Source organism: Phaseolus vulgaris, chromosome 3 (genome assembly GCF_051622355.1).
Source record: "Phaseolus vulgaris cultivar YP4 chromosome 3, ASM5162235v1, whole genome shotgun sequence".
Lineage (NCBI taxonomy): Eukaryota > Viridiplantae > Streptophyta > Magnoliopsida > Fabales > Fabaceae > Phaseolus > Phaseolus vulgaris.
The window spans coordinates 31886493-31906052 of record NC_143500.1 but is presented as its reverse complement, the minus strand read 5'-3'; the positions used below and the strand labels follow the sequence as shown (position 1 = coordinate 31906052).

Here is a 19560-nt window from a genome sequence, read left to right as displayed (position 1 = left end):
CACATAATATATCAATTTTAAGTGATTAGAAATAATTTTCAATTAATAATTCTAAGGATCTTTGTTCGTAACTTAGGATTAGGATTGAATTTGAAAGCCAATAAATAAAAATTTATGGAGCGAACATACAACGGTGGATGTTTAATCACAGAAAGCAACTTTGAATCACGATGATAAACAATTTTTTTTTCATTTAAAGTTGAAAAAACAGTATTAATTAATACAGAAAGTAATGATAATAAACAATTTTAAAAGATGACAGTTCCACATTTTTTTATTCAAAGTTGTAAAATTAGTATTAATGCAGGAAGTAGGTTTGAAAAGCCATAACGTACGTTGAAAAAGTGTATATGTATTAGATATATTAAAAAAATGTTACTTTAAAAGCTGTTCATATGATATAATTACATAATTATAATCTGATACTGATTATCTTTAATTAAAATCATAAATAACTTTGATTGACTAAGAATATTTGAATTTTAAATAATAAAAACTGTCTTGGTGGAAAAAGTAAAGTGAGACGTAAGTTCAGAATTATTTTTTTCTTTATAAGGATATTTTAAGAATTAAATAATAAGGATATTTTAGAAATTGTCTCAACACTTATAAAAAAAAACCTACATCATTCTATAAAGAGGAACCAAACTACTGTTGTGAGCAATCTCTTTGAAAAATTCACAATGGCAAACTTGAAGCCAGTGATTCTCTGTTTGTTTCTCGAAGCCATTGTTGTTATGAATACAATACCAGGAAGCGAGTGCAGAAGCTTCCTTCCAAACGATGAAAGTCTGATAGAGAGCACTTGCAAGAAGACCCCCAACTACAATCTTTGCCTTCAATATCTCAAGGCAAGCCCTGGAAGCTCTACTGCTGATGTCTCAGGACTGGCTCTTATCATGGTAAACGTGATCAAAGCCAAAGCAAATGATGCCTTGAAAATAATCCATGACTTGCAAAAGAAGGGAGGAGGACCTAAGCAGCAAGGAGCCCTCAGTTCTTGTGCTAGTAATTACAATGCAGTGTTGGTAGGTGATGTTCCAAAAGCCACTTATGCTCTGCAGGCAGGGGACCCCAAGTTTGCTGAAGATGGGGCTAATGATGCTGCTAATGAGGCTACCTATTGTGAGAATGGTTTCTCTGGGAATTCTCCACTCACCAAACAGAACAATGCTATGCACGATGTTGCTGTTGTTACTGCTGCTATTGTTAGATTGCTGCTCTAGATTATCCACTTCCTGAAACCTTTGACCAATTGTTACAGATGTCTTGGAACCTTGGTCTTACCTGTTATGTAATGCTGCTATCTATTTTAAAGCTCTCATAATAAGTAATATGTAATAACATCCAAGTCTCTCCTGATACTCACAATAATCCACATCATCATAAGGATCTTACAAACTATTATTCTCACATTCCACATATCAGATTATAATAGAGATAAACAATCTATGAGAGTTCTCAGGTAAGCAGTTTCTTTTTATATTCATTTGTCAATCTATCTCTCATTTCTTTTTACGTTCTTTTAAGCGTGTGCAACTTCATTTGCAAAAACAAAACTCGTTTATATTTTTTTTCAATCTCCATCAGGTTAGGTTTTCATTAGGTATCGTAATATTTATTTATATATATATATATATATATATATTCTCACATTAACCAATGAGTCTTTTATTTGATTAAATCATATTCAGGCCCAAAGTCCAAAATCTATTCCATATGAATCACATTATAAAATTAATTTTATAACATTCTTCCACTTTACTCATATGAGCTATAATACTTTCATGATTTAATAATTATATAAATCATAATTGGCATTGAAAGGCCTTGCGTAAATTGGTTCTATCATCCTCAAAATCAAGGATACAAAACTAATAAGAGTCATGACAGTTACATGTCAATGTTCGATATTGTCATGAGAGTCACGCTTAGACTTAAAGACCCATTTACACTCAACTCTTTTATATCATTTTGGCAATTCCATAATGTCCCGTACATCATTGTATGTCAATGATTTAAGCTCATATTTCATGGCATCTAACCACTTATTAGAATTATCACCATTGTAAGTCATTTTCGGACTCTTGTAGATAAACCACATAATCATTCGAAATAGCACACTTTCTTTCTCTTTGAGATCTTCTTAATATTATTTCTTATGATTGTTCTACTACAGGTTCATTGTTAATCTCATTATCATTAATTTGTTGTTCTTCTTTACCATTGAGTGGTTTAACTAGATTAGGAACACCAATACTTGAAGTAGAGGTACTAGTTAAAGGAACTTGTACTCTAACTTCTTTAATCTCCACATTTTGTGAAGCTTCACTCCCACTAGTTTGAACATTTTCAATGAATCGTGCATTTTCCAGTTTCAACAATTTTTGTACTATGGGTAGGATAGTAAAACATATGAAATATCCACTTATTGTTCTTGCATCCAATTTTTTTTTTCTTGCAGATTATATATTCTAATTTTTGCTTGACATCCCCAAACATACAGGTGTCTCAAATTGTGTTTCGTACTTGTCCATAATTCAAAAGGTATCTTTTGAACTGTCATGCTAGGAACCATGTTCAACAGATGCATGGTAGTTTTAAAAGCATACATCTATAATGATACAGGTAAAGATGAATTACTTAATATACTCCTAACCATATCTATTAAGGTTCGATTATGCCTTTTTGACACACCATTTTGTTGTGGTGTATCTGACATTGTGTATTGAGTACAAATACCACGTTTCTCAAAGAACTTAAAAAAAACAGGGTGTTCTCCACTTTCATCATATTTTCCATAATATTCACCACCTGTAATTTACCTAACAATTTTCACCTTTCTGTGTAATTGCCTTTCCACCTCATTTATATAAACTTCCAAGGCATTCATTGATTGAGATTTTTTATACAGTAAATAGACATAACCATAACATGAAAAATCATCAATAAAGGTGATAAAATACCTTTCTTTATTGAAAAAATTTACATGTAAAGGTCCACATCTATCAGTGTGTATAATTTCAAGAAGTTGAGTGCTTCTCGTGGCTCCCTTCTTTGTGTGCTTTGTTTGTTTGCCTTTAATACAATCGACACATACATTCAGATCAGTAAAATCTAAATTTGGAAGTATTTCATTCTTTACTAATCTTTCCATCCTTTCTTTAGAAATATGTCCCAAACGTTTATGCCACAAGAAAGCAGAACATTCATTCACTAAACTACGTTTAGTGCCAACATTATGCTACAATGTCATAACAATTTCAACATATAAATTATCAAGATTCAATTTATATAAACCATCATTAAGAGTACTAGATCCAATTAAATAAGTACGCCTATACCAACTGAAACAACCATTCCCAAATTTAAAAGAGCATCCAACAACATCAAGTTTAGACAAAGAAATCAAATTTCTAAAGATACTAGGTACATAAAAAGTATCCATTAATTCTAAATAAAATCCAATGTCAAGGATTAAACGATAAGTCCCGACAACTTCCACTAAAACCTTCACTCTATTCCCCATAAAGACAAACTTTTCATTTTGTTTTATGGTTCGGGTTGAAAGGAATCCCTGCATCATATTATAAACATGAGTTGTGCATCCAGAATCAATCCACCAAGAATTATGTGAAACATTTGTTAAGTTTGATTCAAAACATACATAATATGCATTATGTTTTCCTTTCTTTTCGAACCAAGCTTTACGTTTCAGACAATCATTTTGGAAATATCCAGATTTCCCATATAAATGACATTTGTCATTTTTCTTCTGGAGTTTAGTAGAGGACTCATTTATCTTTAACGGTCATTTAGCCTTTCCATGTTTCTTGTAAACTTTCTTTCCAGCTCCCTGATTGTTCACATGATTAAGGGAGTGGTTTCCTTGGTTCTTAAGTTTGCTCTCTTCCTAACTAACATAATGTACAATTCATGACCATTCCATTTGTCTTTCATGATATTATAGTTCATTTGGAAAAGACCATACTCATACAGTAATGAGTTCAAGATGAACTGCACAAGAAAAACTTTATCCACTGTCATTCCAATATATTTAAGTCTTGCTACAATATTTGTCATCTCAATGACATGTTCATGCTTAGTACGAAAACTATCAAATTTCATGGTAGTTAAGGTACTCTTTAATGTCCTGGCAGGAGACTTATCAGTATTTTGGGAGCGCTCTTCCACAAATCTCGTGAATTCTTTTGCACTTTCAATTTTGTGAAGAACAAACTTAATATTACTTGTTATGCTCATTCATATAAACATCATGATTAGTTTGCTTGACCTTTTCCAAGCCCTATAATATAACACATACTCAGTACCAACAATCATATCCATTAATTATAATAACAACTAATCAACCTTTGGGTGATCCACAAATGCCTTATAATAATGAATTTTAATTAACCCATAAATAAATAATTTAGCATCCATTCTATAAATAATTGAAACAAAATTCATCACTAATTTGGAATTAAATAAAACAAAAAGCTTTGATCACTTTGGTGATTACAAATCTATCATACAAATATGTCCAGAAATAATATTAATTGAAATAAAATTCATCAGTCATTTGAAATTAAATAAAACATAAAGATTTGATCACTTTAGTGATTACTAATCTATCATACAAATAAATCAAAAAATAATATATTAATTGAAATAAAATTCATCAACAAAATATACAAATATATATTTATGTTATTCCTTTTTATTTATCGTAATCTTTCCCTCTTGAATTCAAATAAAAACAAAAAAAAATCATGATTTACGATGCAACGAAAAACTTGAGATTTGATTAATTTAATTTCAAATCAATTCATAATGCAACAGAAATAAAAGGATAAATTAAACCATGAAAATTATCCTCAAATGATATTATTTTCTTTACAATATTCATAATTTTAAAATTAGGTTCATAAAATTGGGTAAAACATCATTCATGTAGAATCATAAATTTGAGCAAGCATGCTTTGATACCACATGTAAAATCAAAGCGTACACTAATGAACAATAATGCATATCATCATAAGGATCTTACAACTATAATTCTCACATTCTATACATTGGATTATAATAGAGATAGACACTTACCTTGATCCATGAGAGTCCCTATGTGAACAGTTTCTTTTTATCTCCATTTCTCAATATATCTATTGCAATTCCTTTCTTTTCACGTTCTTTCTTGATGGTTAACCGTGAAAAACTTACTTTGCAGAGACAAAACCCGTTTCTATTCTTTCTCAATCTCCATCAGATTAGGTTTTCATTAGGTATCATAATATATATATATATATATATATATATATATATATATATAAAACTTCTCACATTAAACAATTGGTCTTTTATTTTATTAAATAATATTCAGAACCAAAGTCCAAAATCTATTTCATATGAGTCACATTATAAATTAATTTACATAATTTTCTAACATTGCGTTTTGACTAGTAGCATTCCTCATTTTCTATCTCATTTTCATGTCAAGATTTGGATATTTTCATTTGCTTTTGCTAATGGCTTGAAGAAAAATTTCTGCATCATTTTAGTCATTGATTTTGCTTAGTTCTTGTAATTGTATAGAGTAAGGGAGCCTAGATAGTATTTGGAACTGGCAGTAACAACTGTTGTTGGTGTCAGTCACTCATCCCGTATGCACTCCCTTGTCATGATCGTTTTTCTTTCGCTCCTCTTGTGCTCCTTAGAGCTTTAACTCTTCAAATCCTAATGCTTGATCGGGAGTTAACCTATAGAAGATTCTTCAACGATCAAGTAAGTACTTTGTATTGAGTGTATGATGTAAGTTGATAAAAGCGTACTTTATTCTCTTACGAAGAAGGCCTATTTATAGTGTTTGATAGTGGAATATTTTATTCATGAGTCGTATCGTATCTTCAATAAATTAGTATTAGCTGATTTATCTCATAGCTCCCAGATTTAGCGAGGTCCAACCCAGATTTATAGAAAGGTTATCCCGATTTGTAGGATGTTATCATACTTGTCAATTATCTTTGATTTAATTTTTAATATAGTTAATCATTCAGTGGACGGTCAATGATGTCGAGTGATATGGCTCATTTGGCTTCGACCAATATGGTGGTAAAATTTATTTCAATTTTTAGATTGGTTGAATAGAAAAACTTTATTATAAACATTTGTTACATTTATAAAATCAATTATCAATTTACGATAAGATACTATTAACGTAATTTAGTAAATAGAAATGTAAATAACTTTTTGACTATTCTTCGTATTGTTGGTGATGGGTTTGATAGAGTTACTTAGTAGGTATTTTTTTTTAATAGAATGAAACATATTTATGAACTTGTGAATTTATGAATGATCATCATCACATGTGACGGGTGTGTTTAGGGCTATTAGATTTGGAGACAAGTCACATGAAAAAACAAATATAAATGTTTATAAAGATTGATAGATAACAACTTTATTATAAATGGGTATCCATATAATGTAATTTGTTTGAACCTTTTTGTTGATAAATTAAACACATTTAAACTAATTAGATAATCGCAAGACATTGTTGTTTTCATACAACTCCTTAAAGTGGACATTTTTCAAGGTAACTATTGAAACATATATAATTTAATAAATATTTATGGTCTGTTGAAATTCAACAAAAAAGAATAAATATATTAATCGAGAAAAAATAAGGTTCATACTTTCTATTTAAAATTGTGAAAAAAAAGTTTGAATTTTTTTTAATAAATTAGTTTTTTATAATATAATTAACTTGATTTTTTAAATAAATATTAAAATAATAAATAAATGTGAATTAATTTAATATTTTTTAAATGAATTGATTTGTTTGGACGAAACGTCGCAAATGGCTTGCTTGTATGAGTTCTTCAGTCTTGTCTTTCAAGGCCCAACAATCTTCCTTCGTGTGCCTAAAGTTGCGATGGTACCAACAATGCTTGGTCTGATCTGCATTCTGCAGTGTAGGAGTTCTGCTCGGTGCTCTAAGAAGATCGGCATTGAGGGCTTCTTCCATGACTCTCGACCTTTCAGCCTTCAGGGGGTGTAATGGGTAAAACACAGACCTTTAGGAAAGTCTCTAGGCTTCCCGAATTGTGTTGGTCTGCCTCTATCACCCCTCCTTTCGGGTTCATCAGGTGTTCGAGCCTTGTTTCAGAATTCTTTCAATTCCTCCAGCTGCAGGTATTTGATGGCCTTTTAGCGCAACTCATCCAATGTCGTGGCTGACTGCATGCATAAACTATCTGAAAACAGTCTCGGCTTTAGTGCGGTCACCATATGGTGCATCGCCACTTCGGGACTTAGGTTTCGTATGTCCAAAGTTGTCTTGCCGAATTTGTCTATAAAGGCTCTCAAGGACTCAGCCTTTTCTTGACGAATATTCACTAGGGCGATCGAAGTGAGGTGGTGTGGTCGACTGGTAGTGAATTGAGCTCCGAACCTCATTGCGAGCGTGTCAAAACAGTTTATGGATTGAGCCGGTAGTTGAGTAAACCAACTTAAGGCTGCTCCTTTAAGATAGGTGGGAAATATTCGACACCATAGCGCGTCTTCTGCTGTGTGCAGGCTAACTTGCGTCAGGTACACATTCACATGTTCATCCGGGTCTGTGGTTCCATCATACGTATCCAATGTTGGATTATTCCAAGTTCCCGGCAAAGGCACCTCCAGGATGGCTTCAACAAAAGGGGTTCTTCGAGGAGCCGTGCCAAAAGCATTAGCTGAGGCCGGTCTGGTATTTTCTTGATATGAACTCCCGACCTTGTGTATATCTGTATCCGTGTTTTTGTTCGGGGGGATGTCACCCACTGTTTCTGGGATGTCCGATCTCTCAACGAGCCTTTGTTTCATTCGAGCATTCTCCTTTCTCAAAGCTTCCATCTCCTCCTCCCCCTTCGTTTTATTCCTTTTATCTCTTCCTTGCTTTTATTTTTCAACATCTCCATCTCTTTTTGTATTTTCAAGATAAGTGCCATAGGATCTGGGTGACTAGTTTCTTCCTGCGCATTCCTGTCTCATGTTCCTTGTAGTTACCATGCGGATATTTCGTGGAGTTTCCTTTCTTCCCCACGGTGGGCGCCAAAATGTTCCTACAAGCTAGAACCCTGCAGAACACTTCTTCTTGTTGTAATCTTCTCGTTTTTCCAGTCTCTCGGTTGGCTTCCTTTTATTTGAACACGATGGGGAGTGTGCCTGCGAAGACACTCCAACGATCAAGTCAGTTCGAGAGTTAGGTACCAGAGGAGTAGGGAGTGAATTACCTTGGGTGTTGTACCTCTCTTGCTATTTATACTGCTCTGGATGGGCTCTGGCTGTTATGGGCCTGCTTTTAAGTCCAATTGAAGGCCCAATTGCACCTTAACCATGCTTTGCGCTTAATCTGGTTTATTCACGTCTAATTACGTGTTTGGCTGTAGCACGTGTCGGCTAGTCGGCTCTTCGGCCATCCGGTAGCACACATTCTTTTGTGCATATAGTAATAGTTAGTGGAAGAATTTGACTTTTCTGATTGTTCGGTCAGAAATAAACTTATAGAAAGTTTTTCGATGATCAAGTAAGTACTTTATATTGAGAGTGTAAAACTAGAAGGCTTATTTATAGTGTTTGGTAATGGGCTATTTGGTTGATGGGTTATGCATCTTCAATGAATCAATGTTAGCTTATTTTTCAGAGTGTCATCCGGATTTGTAGAAAGGTATATTTGGAGCATATTTTTCAGTAAATCAGTGTTAGCTGATTTCTCAGGGTGTCATCCGGATTTGGAGGGATGTGGCCTGGATTTATAGGATTTTTCCTTAGTTTTCATTTGTTGTCAATTTGTTCTTTAAAGTGGTTGATTACCTGGTCGGTCGGTCAATCAAGGCCGAGTGATGTGGCTCACTCGGCCCCGATTGATACACTTGTCCCACAGGGTTGATGAAGCTTATTTCAGAAGAGTCTAGATGTGATTGTTGGATACTTCGAGTTTTGCACCTTTTGATCGAAGAGATCTAATAGTCTATCAAATTGTGTCATTTCGAGTTCGAACGTTGTACACCCTTGGATTGAAACGAATCTAACGTTTTAAAGGAGACAACATTTCGTTATTTCATTTTCAAAAATCTATAAATAGGAGTCCTTTTCGAACTTTGCTACGTGTCCATCTTCTTGCTCTGAATTCGAGCCTTCAAAGTTGTCCGAGTACTGACCTTCTTTGTTTGAGTGCTTCAAAGTTACTCTTCACCTTTGTTCTTTGCATTTGTTCTTCAAGAGGTTAATAATAGATTCTTCTTCTGGGTATTCTAGCATTCCTTCTTATTCTTCTTCATCAAAACAAACACATTCTAATCCTAACGAGGTGAGGGATGTGGGTTGTTCTAACCAGGCGATCAACCTTGCTAGCCGCCTGCCTCACTATCCTAGTTATGAGTGGGTTGACCCACGCGCCCTTGATATACCTACCTGTTTTATGGGTTCCTTTACTTTAGATGGGTTTCTTTCTAAAGTTTCTATGTTAAAATCGAACTCCACATCGGACGTGGTTGTAGCCGATAGTTGTAATCACACCGATTGGGTCTATCCCGTTAGGAAAATGGTCCTTAGGACTTTTTCTTTGCATACACATGCCTTTTTAACGATTTACACAACTCTTCCGTTTGATGAATTTGAAATGGGAGTCCTTGAAATCCTCAACGTTGTTCATACCTAGTTACATCCAAATTCGTGGGCGGTCCTCCAGGCCTTTAGGCGAATTAGTGATGCCTTTCGGTTGAGGTTGTCCCCACAATCTTTTTTTGTTTTATTATAATTCTCCCATCTTGGGTTGACTTTCTTTCTCAATTCCTTCAGGCAACATTCTTTTTGCTCCCTATACCTCATCCTATAAGAATTTCAAGAAGAGGTATTTCAAAATCTTCATCAAACCTGACGACAATCCCTACTTTATGATTCTAATGGGAATCATAAATTTTCTTTTCATTGGACTTGGTCGCCCACTCATTACAAATCATGGTCGAGATCATCCATGACCCCTTAAGATAAGGATGTATTTTGGGTATTCGACCTGCTTTCAATAGGCTCCCTACTAAAAAAATACTAGTCGTATACGAATCAACCCATAATGGGTAGACTTTGCCGATACTAAGTGTTTAACTTGTTGGTGCTTTTATTCAATTTGTTGATTGCGTGTTTAATTTTCTGTTAACTTGCAAAAATTATGGCTCAAATTGACCCTGGTGCAACCAATGTATTGAATTAACTGCACTGTCAGGCGGTGAAGAGACATAAGAGGTCACTAGAAATGGTTGGGGTGGCTCGTCCCTATAAATGATTTGGTGCCAACTTCGAATGGTGACAAGCGGGGACACCAATTGTACTTATATAGACAAAGTGGGCATAGATAGTACCTAAAATTGTTTGTCTCTATTGTTGTTGGTGTCGATCGTTCGGTCGTGCTCCCTTGTATTCCAGTTCTTCAGTTCTTTCACACCTTCAGACTTCAACACTTACACTTCTTAACTCTTGAGCGCTCGATCGGGAGTAAACCTGCAGAAGGTTCTCTGACGATCAAGTAAGTACTCTTAATTGAAAGTGCAGGATATCAAAACTGATAAGAGCGCACCTCACTCCATTGTAGAAGAATTGTTTATAGTGTTTGGTAATGAGTTATTTGCTTGATGGGTCATATCGTACGCATATCTTCAATAAATCAGTGTTAGCTGATTTCTCGGAATGTCATCCAAATTTCTAGGAAGGTATACTTGGAGCATATCTTTAGTAAATCAATGTTAACTGATTTTTCGGGGTGTCACCCGAATTTGGTAGGGTGTGACTCAAATTTATATGAATGTTTCCTTAGTTATCATTCATTATCAATTTGCTCTTTAATGTGGTTGATTATTCGGTCGGTTGGTAAATCAAGATCGAGTGATCTGACTTACTCGATCCCGACCAGTACAAATAGTGTCAAAATCGTTAATTAAAATTTGAAAAAAAAATACACATAATATATCAATTTTAAGTGATTAAAAATAATTTTCAATTAATAATTCTAAGGATTTTGTTCGTAACTTAGGATTGAATTTGAAAGCCAATAAAAAAAAAATTATCGAGCCAACATACAACGGTGGATGTTTAATCACAGAAAGCAAATTTGAATCACGATGATAAACAATTTTTTTTTTCATTCAAAGTTGAAAAAATAGTATTAATTAATACAGAAAGTAATGATTATAAACAATTTTAAAAGATGACAGTTCCACATTTTTTTATTCAAAGTTGTAAAATTAGTATTAATGCAGGAAGTAGGTTTGAAAAGCCATAACGTACGTTGAAAAAATGTATAGGTATTAGATATATTAAAAGAAATGTTACTTTAAAAGCTGTTCATATGATATAATTACATAATTATAATTGATACTGATTATCTTTAATTATAATCAGTTTGTCATTAATATAATTATTAAATTTCTTTTATATTATCCTCTCCTAAATTAATATATATTATTGATTAAATTTATTAAAAATTAAAATCATCAATAACTTTCACTGACTAAGAATATTTGAATTTTAAATAATAAAAACTATCTTGGTGGAAAAAATAAAGTGAGAGGCAGGTCCAGAACATGAACTCCTGACTATAAAAAGGGGTAGCAGCAATCCATGAGGAGGAACCAAGCTACTGTTGTGAGCAATCTCTTTGAAAAAATCACAATGGCAAACTTGAAAGCAGTGATTCTATGTTTGTTTCTCCAAGCCATTGTTGTTATGAATACAATACCAGGAAGCGAGTGCAGAAGCTTCCATCCAAACGATGAAAGTCTGATAGAGAGCACTTGCAAGAAGACTCCCAACTACAATCTTTGCCTTCAATATCTCAAGGCAAGCCCTGGAAGCTCCACTGCTGATGTCAGAGGGCTGGCTCTTATCATGGTAAACGTGATCAAAGCCAAAGCATATGATACCTTGAAAATAATCCATGACTTGCAAAAGAAGGGAGGAGGAGCTAAGCAGCAAGAAGTCCTCAGTTCTTGTGCTAGTAGATACCACACAGTGTTGGTAGCTGATGTTGCACAAGCCACTGAGGCTCTGCAGAAAGGGGACCCCAAGTTTGCTGAAAATGGGGCTAATGATGCTGCCAATGAGGCTACCTATTGTGAGAGTGACTTCTCTGGGAATTCTCCACTCACCAACCAGAACAATGCTATGCACGATGTTGCTGCTGTTACAGCTGCTATTGTTAGATTGCTGCTCTAGATTATCCACTTCCTGAAACCTTTGACCAATTGTTAGAGATGTCTTGGAACCTTGGTCTTACCTGTTATGTAATGCTGCTATCTATTTTAAAGCCCTTATAATAAGTCATATGTAATAAAATCCAAGTCTCTCCTGATTCTCACAAGTTTCCCAAGCACTTGTTTTGCATTCTGACTAGTATCATTCCTCTTTTTCTCTCTCATTTTCATGTCAAGATTTGGATATTTTCATCTGCTTTTGCTAATGGTTTGAAGAAAAGGGTTTGCTACCATAGTTACAGCTAAGTAACGTATGGAGAGACAAAAAATAGAGTTTTTCTGCAAGTTATAGAAATGATAAAAATTTGCGTTTTTTCAGAAATACCAAGAATTATGATGAGACTGTAAATAAATCGTTGCACAGTTGCAAAGACAAAGCTCCTTAAAATACAGTAAACATGAAATATAATTAGTACTTTATGGGAAAACTAATCTGATACAAAATGAGTTAGTTTCACATTTGTTTAGCTGTTTTCGTTTGTAAAACCTTAGAACACTCTGCGGTTAGAATAGGCCTTAGAATTACTATTACTGGGATAACATATTAAGAATAGATTCTAAATATTAAGAATAGATTTTAAGCTTAATTTAATTTTATAAAATTGATTTATAAGATCATATTTATATTCAATTATATATCTTTACTTATAGTCGAAGAGATGTACAATCCCTTAACATTATTACTGAATGACACAAAGTTGCGTTTTTCTGCAAGAAATATATTCTCCTTTGAATGTTAACAAAAAGAGAGAGGCCTAGGTAGATGATTTTAGAATAACTGGGAATTGAGGATAGGCAAAAGTGGTATATTATTCTTGTCTATGCTTTTTTTCCTTCCCTCCTAACTAATACGTGTCTTATTCTTCTTTAGCAATGGTGGGGTAGGAAGAAGTGATAAGGATGAGTGAAGGAGATTAATCTGTGGGGGTGGCTTGTCCTTTTGTGGTGATTGTTGCTGTTTAAGGGTGGTTGGAGATTATGATCAAACCCAACATCCAAACACGGCTCTTCATTATAGCATGTATTGGAGGGAGGGATCACATTTGGTCACTCTATAGAGACAACACGCCTCATCAACCTTTCACTTAGGCCTTCTTGTTGCTACCACAATCGCTCACCACCTTCCTTCCTATTCTAATGCCTGCCACGTAACGATCTACAAATTACTCAAATCTTAAGATCATTTACTCCTTAATCACAACTTTAGAAAGTGCTATTTTTTTTCTAGAAAATGGTAGGAATAACTATAATAATTTCATGTTCTCTGTTCCTAAAGCAAGACAAAGACGACCCACAACGGTGATCACTTCCGTGCACGGCACAGCCTCATAACTACAAAAAGAGAAGACATTGTTCCATCCCAACATAATTTTTCTTCTCCTTTTCTAAGCCATGAAGCCACTATCTTTTATTTTTTACACTGTGGTTATGGCAACAATTTCAGTGCCAGCAGCGACTAACTGCAGAGTGATTCTGCTAAACAAGGGCAATCTGATAGAAGAAACGTGCAAGCAGACACCCCATCACAACCTTTGCATCCAATACCTCTCATCTGACCCTCGCAGCGCCGATGCAGATATCGCAGGGCTAGCTCTAATCATGGTCAACGTAATCAAAACCAAAGCAAATAATGCCTTGGACAAGATCCACCAACTTCTTCAGGGAAGCCCTGAACCAGCTCAAAAGGAAGCACTGATTTCGTGTGCTGATAGATACAAGGCAATTCTGGAAGCTGACGTGGCTCAAGCCATTGCTGCTCTGCAGAAAGGAGACCCCAAGTTCGCAGAAGATGGTGCGAATGATGCTGCTATTGAAGCCACCTCTTGTGAGAGCGGTTTCTCTGGGAAATCGCCACTCACTAATGAGAACAATGTCATGCATGATGTTGCAGCCACAACAGGAGCTATAGTTAGACAATTGCTCTAGTTACCTACTCAACAGGAGCTATAGTTTCTCACTATCTCTGCTTTCTCTGTTTCTGATTTTCATTTGCATTGATCAATTATTAGGAAATAATTGACCGAGCTTAAAGGTGTACCATTGATACCTGATATGTCTCTCTTTCTTGTACTTCTTTCTTCTAATGTATAAGCTATTCAGTCTTTTCAACAACTGTTTGGTAATCAGATCCTTGATATTTTGATAAAAACAGTTTTATCCTGAGTGAAGTAACTGACATTTTAATTCACCTATTCACACCCTTAACTTTTCTTTTTATTATTTATATCCTATTTTTCAAACTTGCTATTTAAGTTTACTGTTTATATCTTAGGTGGTAGGGGTGATAGTTTCCCAGTAAAATCATGCAGTTATTGGAAAAAAGCTTTGTTACTTTTGTTTTAATTTGAAATATTTTCTGTCACATGCTAATATCTGTGACAAAACTGACAAAATGTGAAGCTGAAGCAATTAATGGCTTTAAACAGTGCTTGGAAGTAATCATTAATATTTACTCCCATACCAGTAACATAGTTCGTCCCTTCTAATGATCAATTAGTATGCAACAACCATATTGCTTTTACATAGGGCAATATCATCTTTAGAACTAGAATTATTATTTTTGGTTAAAAAGAAAGGCCAAGACTAGTTAACAGTTCGGCAGTCCCTACGAATCTGGCCATTACTTGGTGATCCCAAGCTTCCCATTTTCAACATTGAATGCTTGAAGTCCTCAAAGAAAGCTAATGGGTTCTCCACATAGTTTTCCACAATCTCTCGTGTCTGATCATTTCCATTCACAAGAGTCTGGTCTGATGGGAGCAATCCCTCCCCAGAGAGAAGATTAACGAAGTATTGGTTATCAAAGGTAGCAGGTGTAGCCAAGTCAAGATGTGCAACTATGTTACCATTATCTGCTCCCGAGCACAACTGTTGTAGTGATGAGATGAAGTCAATGTTTTCTGAGTCGCTACTACTCTGTAATCGAGAGCTGAATGTTGTACAGCGGGCTTTCCCAATTGTGTGCGCACCTGAAAAGTGGAAAATGGGGAAAATAATGGTAATCTTGCTTATTTATCAGTGATTGATAGAGAAGAATTGTCACAGCATGTGAATATAGCATATTGTAAGCTGATTAACCTGAAAGTGCAACCATGTCTTTAAGTGTAAGGCCTACATTCTCGAACTTGGCTAGCAGCACATCAACAGTGGAGTTTGGGCCTGGGATGTTATTATTTGCTGCATCCTTGCTACCAGTAATGCTATCTTTCCTTCCCATTTGCATCTCCCAAATTGGACCTCCTGACTGTAACGTAGTAGTTCAACTTCAATATGCTCAAAAATTGAATAATTGAGCATGAAAAAAAATTACTTATTTGATTATGTAATTATAAAACTTTTTATTTTTTGTTGCCTATAAGATTAAAAGAGTAATTTAAACAAGAAGGCATGAGGTGGGGACAAGAGGGCATGCAGCAATGACGAACCAGAAGAACCGAATCTCTTGCAGCAGTTGCCAGTATGTCAGCACAAGAGACAGTGTGTGGACAGATTAGTTCCAGCTCAGATTTGATTTTGTCGATCACTTCAAATCCTCTGAGAGAATTCAAATTTGGACCTGCAGTTTTCTCACCAACAAAGTCCTGTGTGTCATCCAGCAAGACTGAAGCATCACAACCCTGAAATGTCAACAAAATATTACACTGTAAATGAGGTTTAGAATCTTCAAAACTCAATGTGTGAAGGCAAAAAAATTTCTTGCATTGACAAAGCAATCATGAAAATGTAGCCTAAGCAGTGAGGCTGCCATTCTTGAGTCTTCAGCCACTGCCTGTTCCACCCAATAGAAGATGATGGCCTCAGCCTCTGGGCAAGTGTAGCGGTATATGCCAGACCCTAATGAACAACCAGGATCACCACCATAGGCATCATTCAGGGTGGTTGCAAAGGCTGGAGTGAGCTTAAGCATCACTAGACATAATAGTACTAATTGCATGGTTATATTTTAAGGATGGTAATTATTCTAAACGTTACTATATGCTCAATAGAAGTTTGATTCGATATAAATGCCTACCACTGCTCTTCTATATATAGGAACTTACTAGCAGAATGTAAAGTGATAAAAAGAAAGTTTAAGGGAAGGTGTTAAGAGGGAGTTGTTAAAGACTAAGTCAAGCATAAGAAGTGGTTAATCGAGTCAGTAGTGTATCAACGTAATCAAAACCAAAGAAAGTAATGAATGCCTGGACAAAATCCATCAACTACTTCCGAAGTCCTTGGACCTTGTCAAAAGGAAGCATTGAGGGTTCGTGTGCTGCTGATAGATACAGAGAAATTGTTGAAGCTGATGTGGTAGAAGCAGTTGCAGCTCTGCAGAAAGGGGACCCAAGATCGCTGATGATGCATCTGTTTTGGCCACCTCTTGCAAGATCATCTTCTCTAGGATATCAAATCAACACTCACCAATGACAACAAGGCTATGCTTGTTTAATATAATATGATATTGATCACGTTATAAATATATGTTATACCTTGTTTATCATGTCCTTATTTGAAAGAGCTCTCTAATCCTGAATGAAGTTGTGGACATTTTAATATGAGAAATGCATGAAAGCAGGGGGGAGAGAAGTATATGAAAGATGATTTTTTTTCTCCAAATTGATTGATTGGAAAGCACTGCTAGCCCATGCTTACAAAAAGCAAACAACACACCTCTCACCAATTATTGTATATATGAAAAAGACTGAATTCTCTCTCACATACACAATCATGTTTCAAATACTATTTAGCATTAAATGTTAGTGTTTTTTCTTATCTTGTGTATATCTGTATCTTTTTTTATGTCTGAGATGTTTTTTCCTTGAAGGAGCAAGATAAATTTTACCACTTATTTATACTATTTTAACAAGTTTTTTATCTATTTGAATTTGATATGTTCATGTCAATCATGACTATTGATTATTGGCTTAATTGTCTGTTTAATAATCGAGTAACCAGGTTGAAGGAGGTATAGAGAACAAATCTATCTGAAAAAAGAGAGATCTATTTCCTGACATTTTTTCTAAGAAAAGATTCAATTTTTAATCTGACATGGCTAATCACTTTCATGTGATACTCACAAGTCTGCATAAAATGAATTAAAATGCATCCAATTATAAGAGTCCAACAATTTTTTTTTCTTTTTATTTCAATTGGTGGCAAACAAATCTCATTTTGTTAACTTGATTTTCTTTCTTTTTAATTTTTGTGATATTTGTGACATTAATTTGTCTTTAATATAAAAAATATATAAATGTGTGGTCCCTTAAATATAATTTTAAAAAATTATTAGACTTTATATGAAGATAGGTAAATAAACAATGTTGAAGTACTGATTAAGTTTAGAATTAATTTAAATTTAATAATAGTATAGAAGTGTACTTTTAATTATAGATATTGTTTGATGAAAATCCTCTAGCCGCAACCACGTAAGAATGAGGATAAATTCTTAGAGTTTTGTTCAGAGACTTATTAGCATAAATGAACTTAATTAGACTTTTGTATATCTTTTGTATGTCCAATAAAAAGAACAAATATAGGAGGAATGAATGTAAAGAGCAAATCAAGATACCTCTGCACAATGAAAGAATATTAGAGTCTTGATCATAGGATTATCAGAAGATTGAGACTCAGCTAGCATCACTAAGACTAAGTCAAACATCTTTTTATGGTAGACTTTAATTTAAATAATTTGTAAAAAAGTAGAGTAAGACATTTTATTTGGACCATGTATTGGACCTTAGTTTAATTTTGAGTATTGTATTTGGGCTAATATAAGAATGAGTGTGTATAGTAATAGAGTGAGTGTGTATTGTAAAGTGACTCGTCACTTGGCATGAGAAACATGAGTGTGACATGAGAATGATGAAGGTTCACATGATTCTTCCTCAATGGAGAGGATTCACACCAATTAAGAGGTGGCATTTGTCAACCTCTCAAATGAGATGAAGACACTTGTCAACATCTCATTTGAGAGGATCATGAGCATGGAATGTGATGACACTTGTCACCTTGTCATTGAAGAGTTTTTAAGACAAACTTTCTATAAATAGGAGTGCACCTCTCTTGTAATTTTTTAATTTGGAAATATATAAATATTATGGTGCCAAATTGTAGACAAAATGTTTGCCTAAACTCTCTAGATTTGTCTTTTTCTTATCCTTCTCTATAACCTTTACTAGTGAATTGACATAACCTTTCACTAGGATTCTTCCACTCATCTACTCCAAAATAGTTACGACTCATAACTCAAATTCCTTCATATTTCCTCAAACTTCAATTGTCCAAACGAAAGCAAGCAAACATGGGAAGAAAGCTATTTAACTCTATAATAACCACTCTAACTGTTATATTTAAGAAAAAATTTAAATTAATTGATGATTTAAAAATATTAACATTAACAATGTATTAAACTCTTAAAGTTAAATCATACAATTTAAGAGTTGGGTTAAGTCAAGAGTGGTAATCCTTCATGCATGTAACAAGTAAATTTAGATTAAAATGTTCTTTATATATGTCCACGTATTTAATATTTAGGAGTATCTAAACCAAAAATAGATCAGGAGGGGATATTTCAATATTTGTTATGAAAAGAAAAAAAAAACACCAAAAGCAGTTCAATCTTCTACCTATCAATAAATCACCAACAAGGATTGTAGGGAGAAAAATGATCACATATAGATAATTCCATTGTCTCATGAATGTGACATCTCAATACAAGAGAGCGAGTACAATGTATAAATACAAGGTTAAAAAAAAAAAGTATCCACCATCATCACGTTATAACTTTTATTTTTACTAACATAATATTCATTTATTGATTTTTTTTTTTTTTTGTCTGCAGAAACTGCTAGAAATGATAAGGTTGGGTAAAAAAATAAATTAACATATAGGTTGGTCATTTTCTCTGTGTGGCTCAACATAGATTTAGGGTGGTGTGACCTCATTCAGTTTAGAGATGTTTGGTTCAATTTCCATGTAGGGTACCCTCTGGATACCTTCCTTGGTTTGAAACCTCAAGAACCATTCCTATTTTGTCCTCTTGTGATCCCCACCACAAGAAGTGAACACCTGTTGCAAAATTGATTGGCTCTGAAAGCCAGAATGTGAAGTAAAAAAAAACAAACTACACTATAATATTGAATAATTCATATAAATAATGGTTTTGGGATTTAAAATGTACTAGATACTCATAAAGAATTCCTAGAAGTCCTTTACTAAATTGAGAAAATGTTGAAGCAATTGAAAGCAATTGAAAATTGTTGAATGGAAATAGAGGGTGTTGTTAAACTATAATTGCTATGCT

General features: G+C 34.2%; 5 protein-coding genes across 8 annotated transcripts; 3 read left to right on the top strand and 2 right to left on the bottom strand.

Annotated features, from left to right (window-relative positions):
* The first annotated feature begins 639 nt into the window (after positions 1 to 639).
* Positions 640 to 1350, top strand: LOC137805862 (cell wall / vacuolar inhibitor of fructosidase 1). Its single transcript, XM_068605762.2, has one exon. The coding sequence runs from the start codon at positions 684 to 686 to the stop codon at positions 1224 to 1226; it is 543 nt and encodes a 180-aa protein (XP_068461863.1). The 5' UTR covers positions 640 to 683; the 3' UTR covers positions 1227 to 1350.
* Positions 1351 to 7203: 5853 nt separating this feature from the next.
* Positions 7204 to 7887, bottom strand: LOC150028790 (uncharacterized). Its single transcript, XM_090300123.1, has one exon. It carries the CDS (start codon positions 7885 to 7887, stop codon positions 7204 to 7206), a length of 684 nt encoding a protein of 227 aa, XP_090156249.1.
* Positions 7888 to 11625: 3738 nt separating this feature from the next.
* LOC137807036 (cell wall / vacuolar inhibitor of fructosidase 1) lies at positions 11626 to 12385 on the top strand. Its single transcript, XM_068607453.1, has one exon. The coding sequence runs from the start codon at positions 11647 to 11649 to the stop codon at positions 12238 to 12240; it is 594 nt and encodes a 197-aa protein (XP_068463554.1). The 5' UTR covers positions 11626 to 11646; the 3' UTR covers positions 12241 to 12385.
* An 821-nt stretch (positions 12386 to 13206) lies between these two features.
* Positions 13207 to 14390, top strand: LOC137807037 (cell wall / vacuolar inhibitor of fructosidase 1). The gene has a single exon (XM_068607454.2). The coding sequence runs from the start codon at positions 13671 to 13673 to the stop codon at positions 14202 to 14204; it is 534 nt and encodes a 177-aa protein (XP_068463555.1). The 5' UTR covers positions 13207 to 13670; the 3' UTR covers positions 14205 to 14390.
* Positions 14391 to 14687: 297 nt separating this feature from the next.
* LOC137807035 (peroxidase superfamily protein) lies at positions 14688 to 16917 on the bottom strand. 4 transcript variants are annotated; one of them, XM_090300632.1, is made up of 5 exons: positions 16748 to 16865; positions 16499 to 16655; positions 15704 to 15895; positions 15357 to 15522; positions 14688 to 15247 (listed from the first exon to the last, which is right to left on the bottom strand). In XM_090300632.1, the coding sequence occupies exons 2-5, from the start codon at positions 16514 to 16516 to the stop codon at positions 14862 to 14864; spliced, it is 762 nt and encodes a 253-aa protein (XP_090156758.1). In that variant the 5' UTR covers positions 16517 to 16655; positions 16748 to 16865; the 3' UTR covers positions 14688 to 14861. The 4 variants fall into 4 exon arrangements, with proteins under 4 accessions (XP_090156758.1, XP_090156760.1, XP_090156759.1 ...); XM_090300634.1 differs by lacking the exon at positions 16499 to 16655 and having other exon boundaries at positions 16748 to 16917; XM_090300633.1 differs by lacking the exon at positions 16748 to 16865 and having other exon boundaries at positions 16460 to 16680.
* Positions 16918 to 19560: the final 2643 nt, after the last annotated feature.

What these genes read in the sequence shown, in the direction of transcription:
- LOC137807035 (XM_068607452.2), bottom strand. Translation starts at nt 16,212, where the DNA reads ATGCAATTAGTACTATTATGTCTAGTGATGCTTAAGCTCACTCCAGCC. An exon ending in TTCATGATTGCTTTGTCAAT is followed by an intron (nt 15,896 to 15,978) that starts GCAAGAAATTTT and finishes TTGACATTTCAG; the next exon opens with GGTTGTGATGCTTCAGTCTT. An exon ending in AGACATGGTTGCACTTTCAG is followed by an intron (nt 15,248 to 15,356) that starts GTTAATCAGCTT and finishes TCCACTTTTCAG; the next exon opens with GTGCGCACACAATTGGGAAA.
- LOC150028790 (XM_090300123.1), bottom strand. Translation starts at nt 7,887, where the DNA reads ATGGAAGCTTTGAGAAAGGAGAATGCTCGAATGAAACAAAGGCTCGTT.
- LOC137807037 (XM_068607454.2), top strand. Translation starts at nt 13,671, where the DNA reads ATGAAGCCACTATCTTTTATTTTTTACACTGTGGTTATGGCAACAATT.
- LOC137805862 (XM_068605762.2), top strand. Translation starts at nt 684, where the DNA reads ATGGCAAACTTGAAGCCAGTGATTCTCTGTTTGTTTCTCGAAGCCATT.
- LOC137807036 (XM_068607453.1), top strand. Translation starts at nt 11,647, where the DNA reads ATGAGGAGGAACCAAGCTACTGTTGTGAGCAATCTCTTTGAAAAAATC.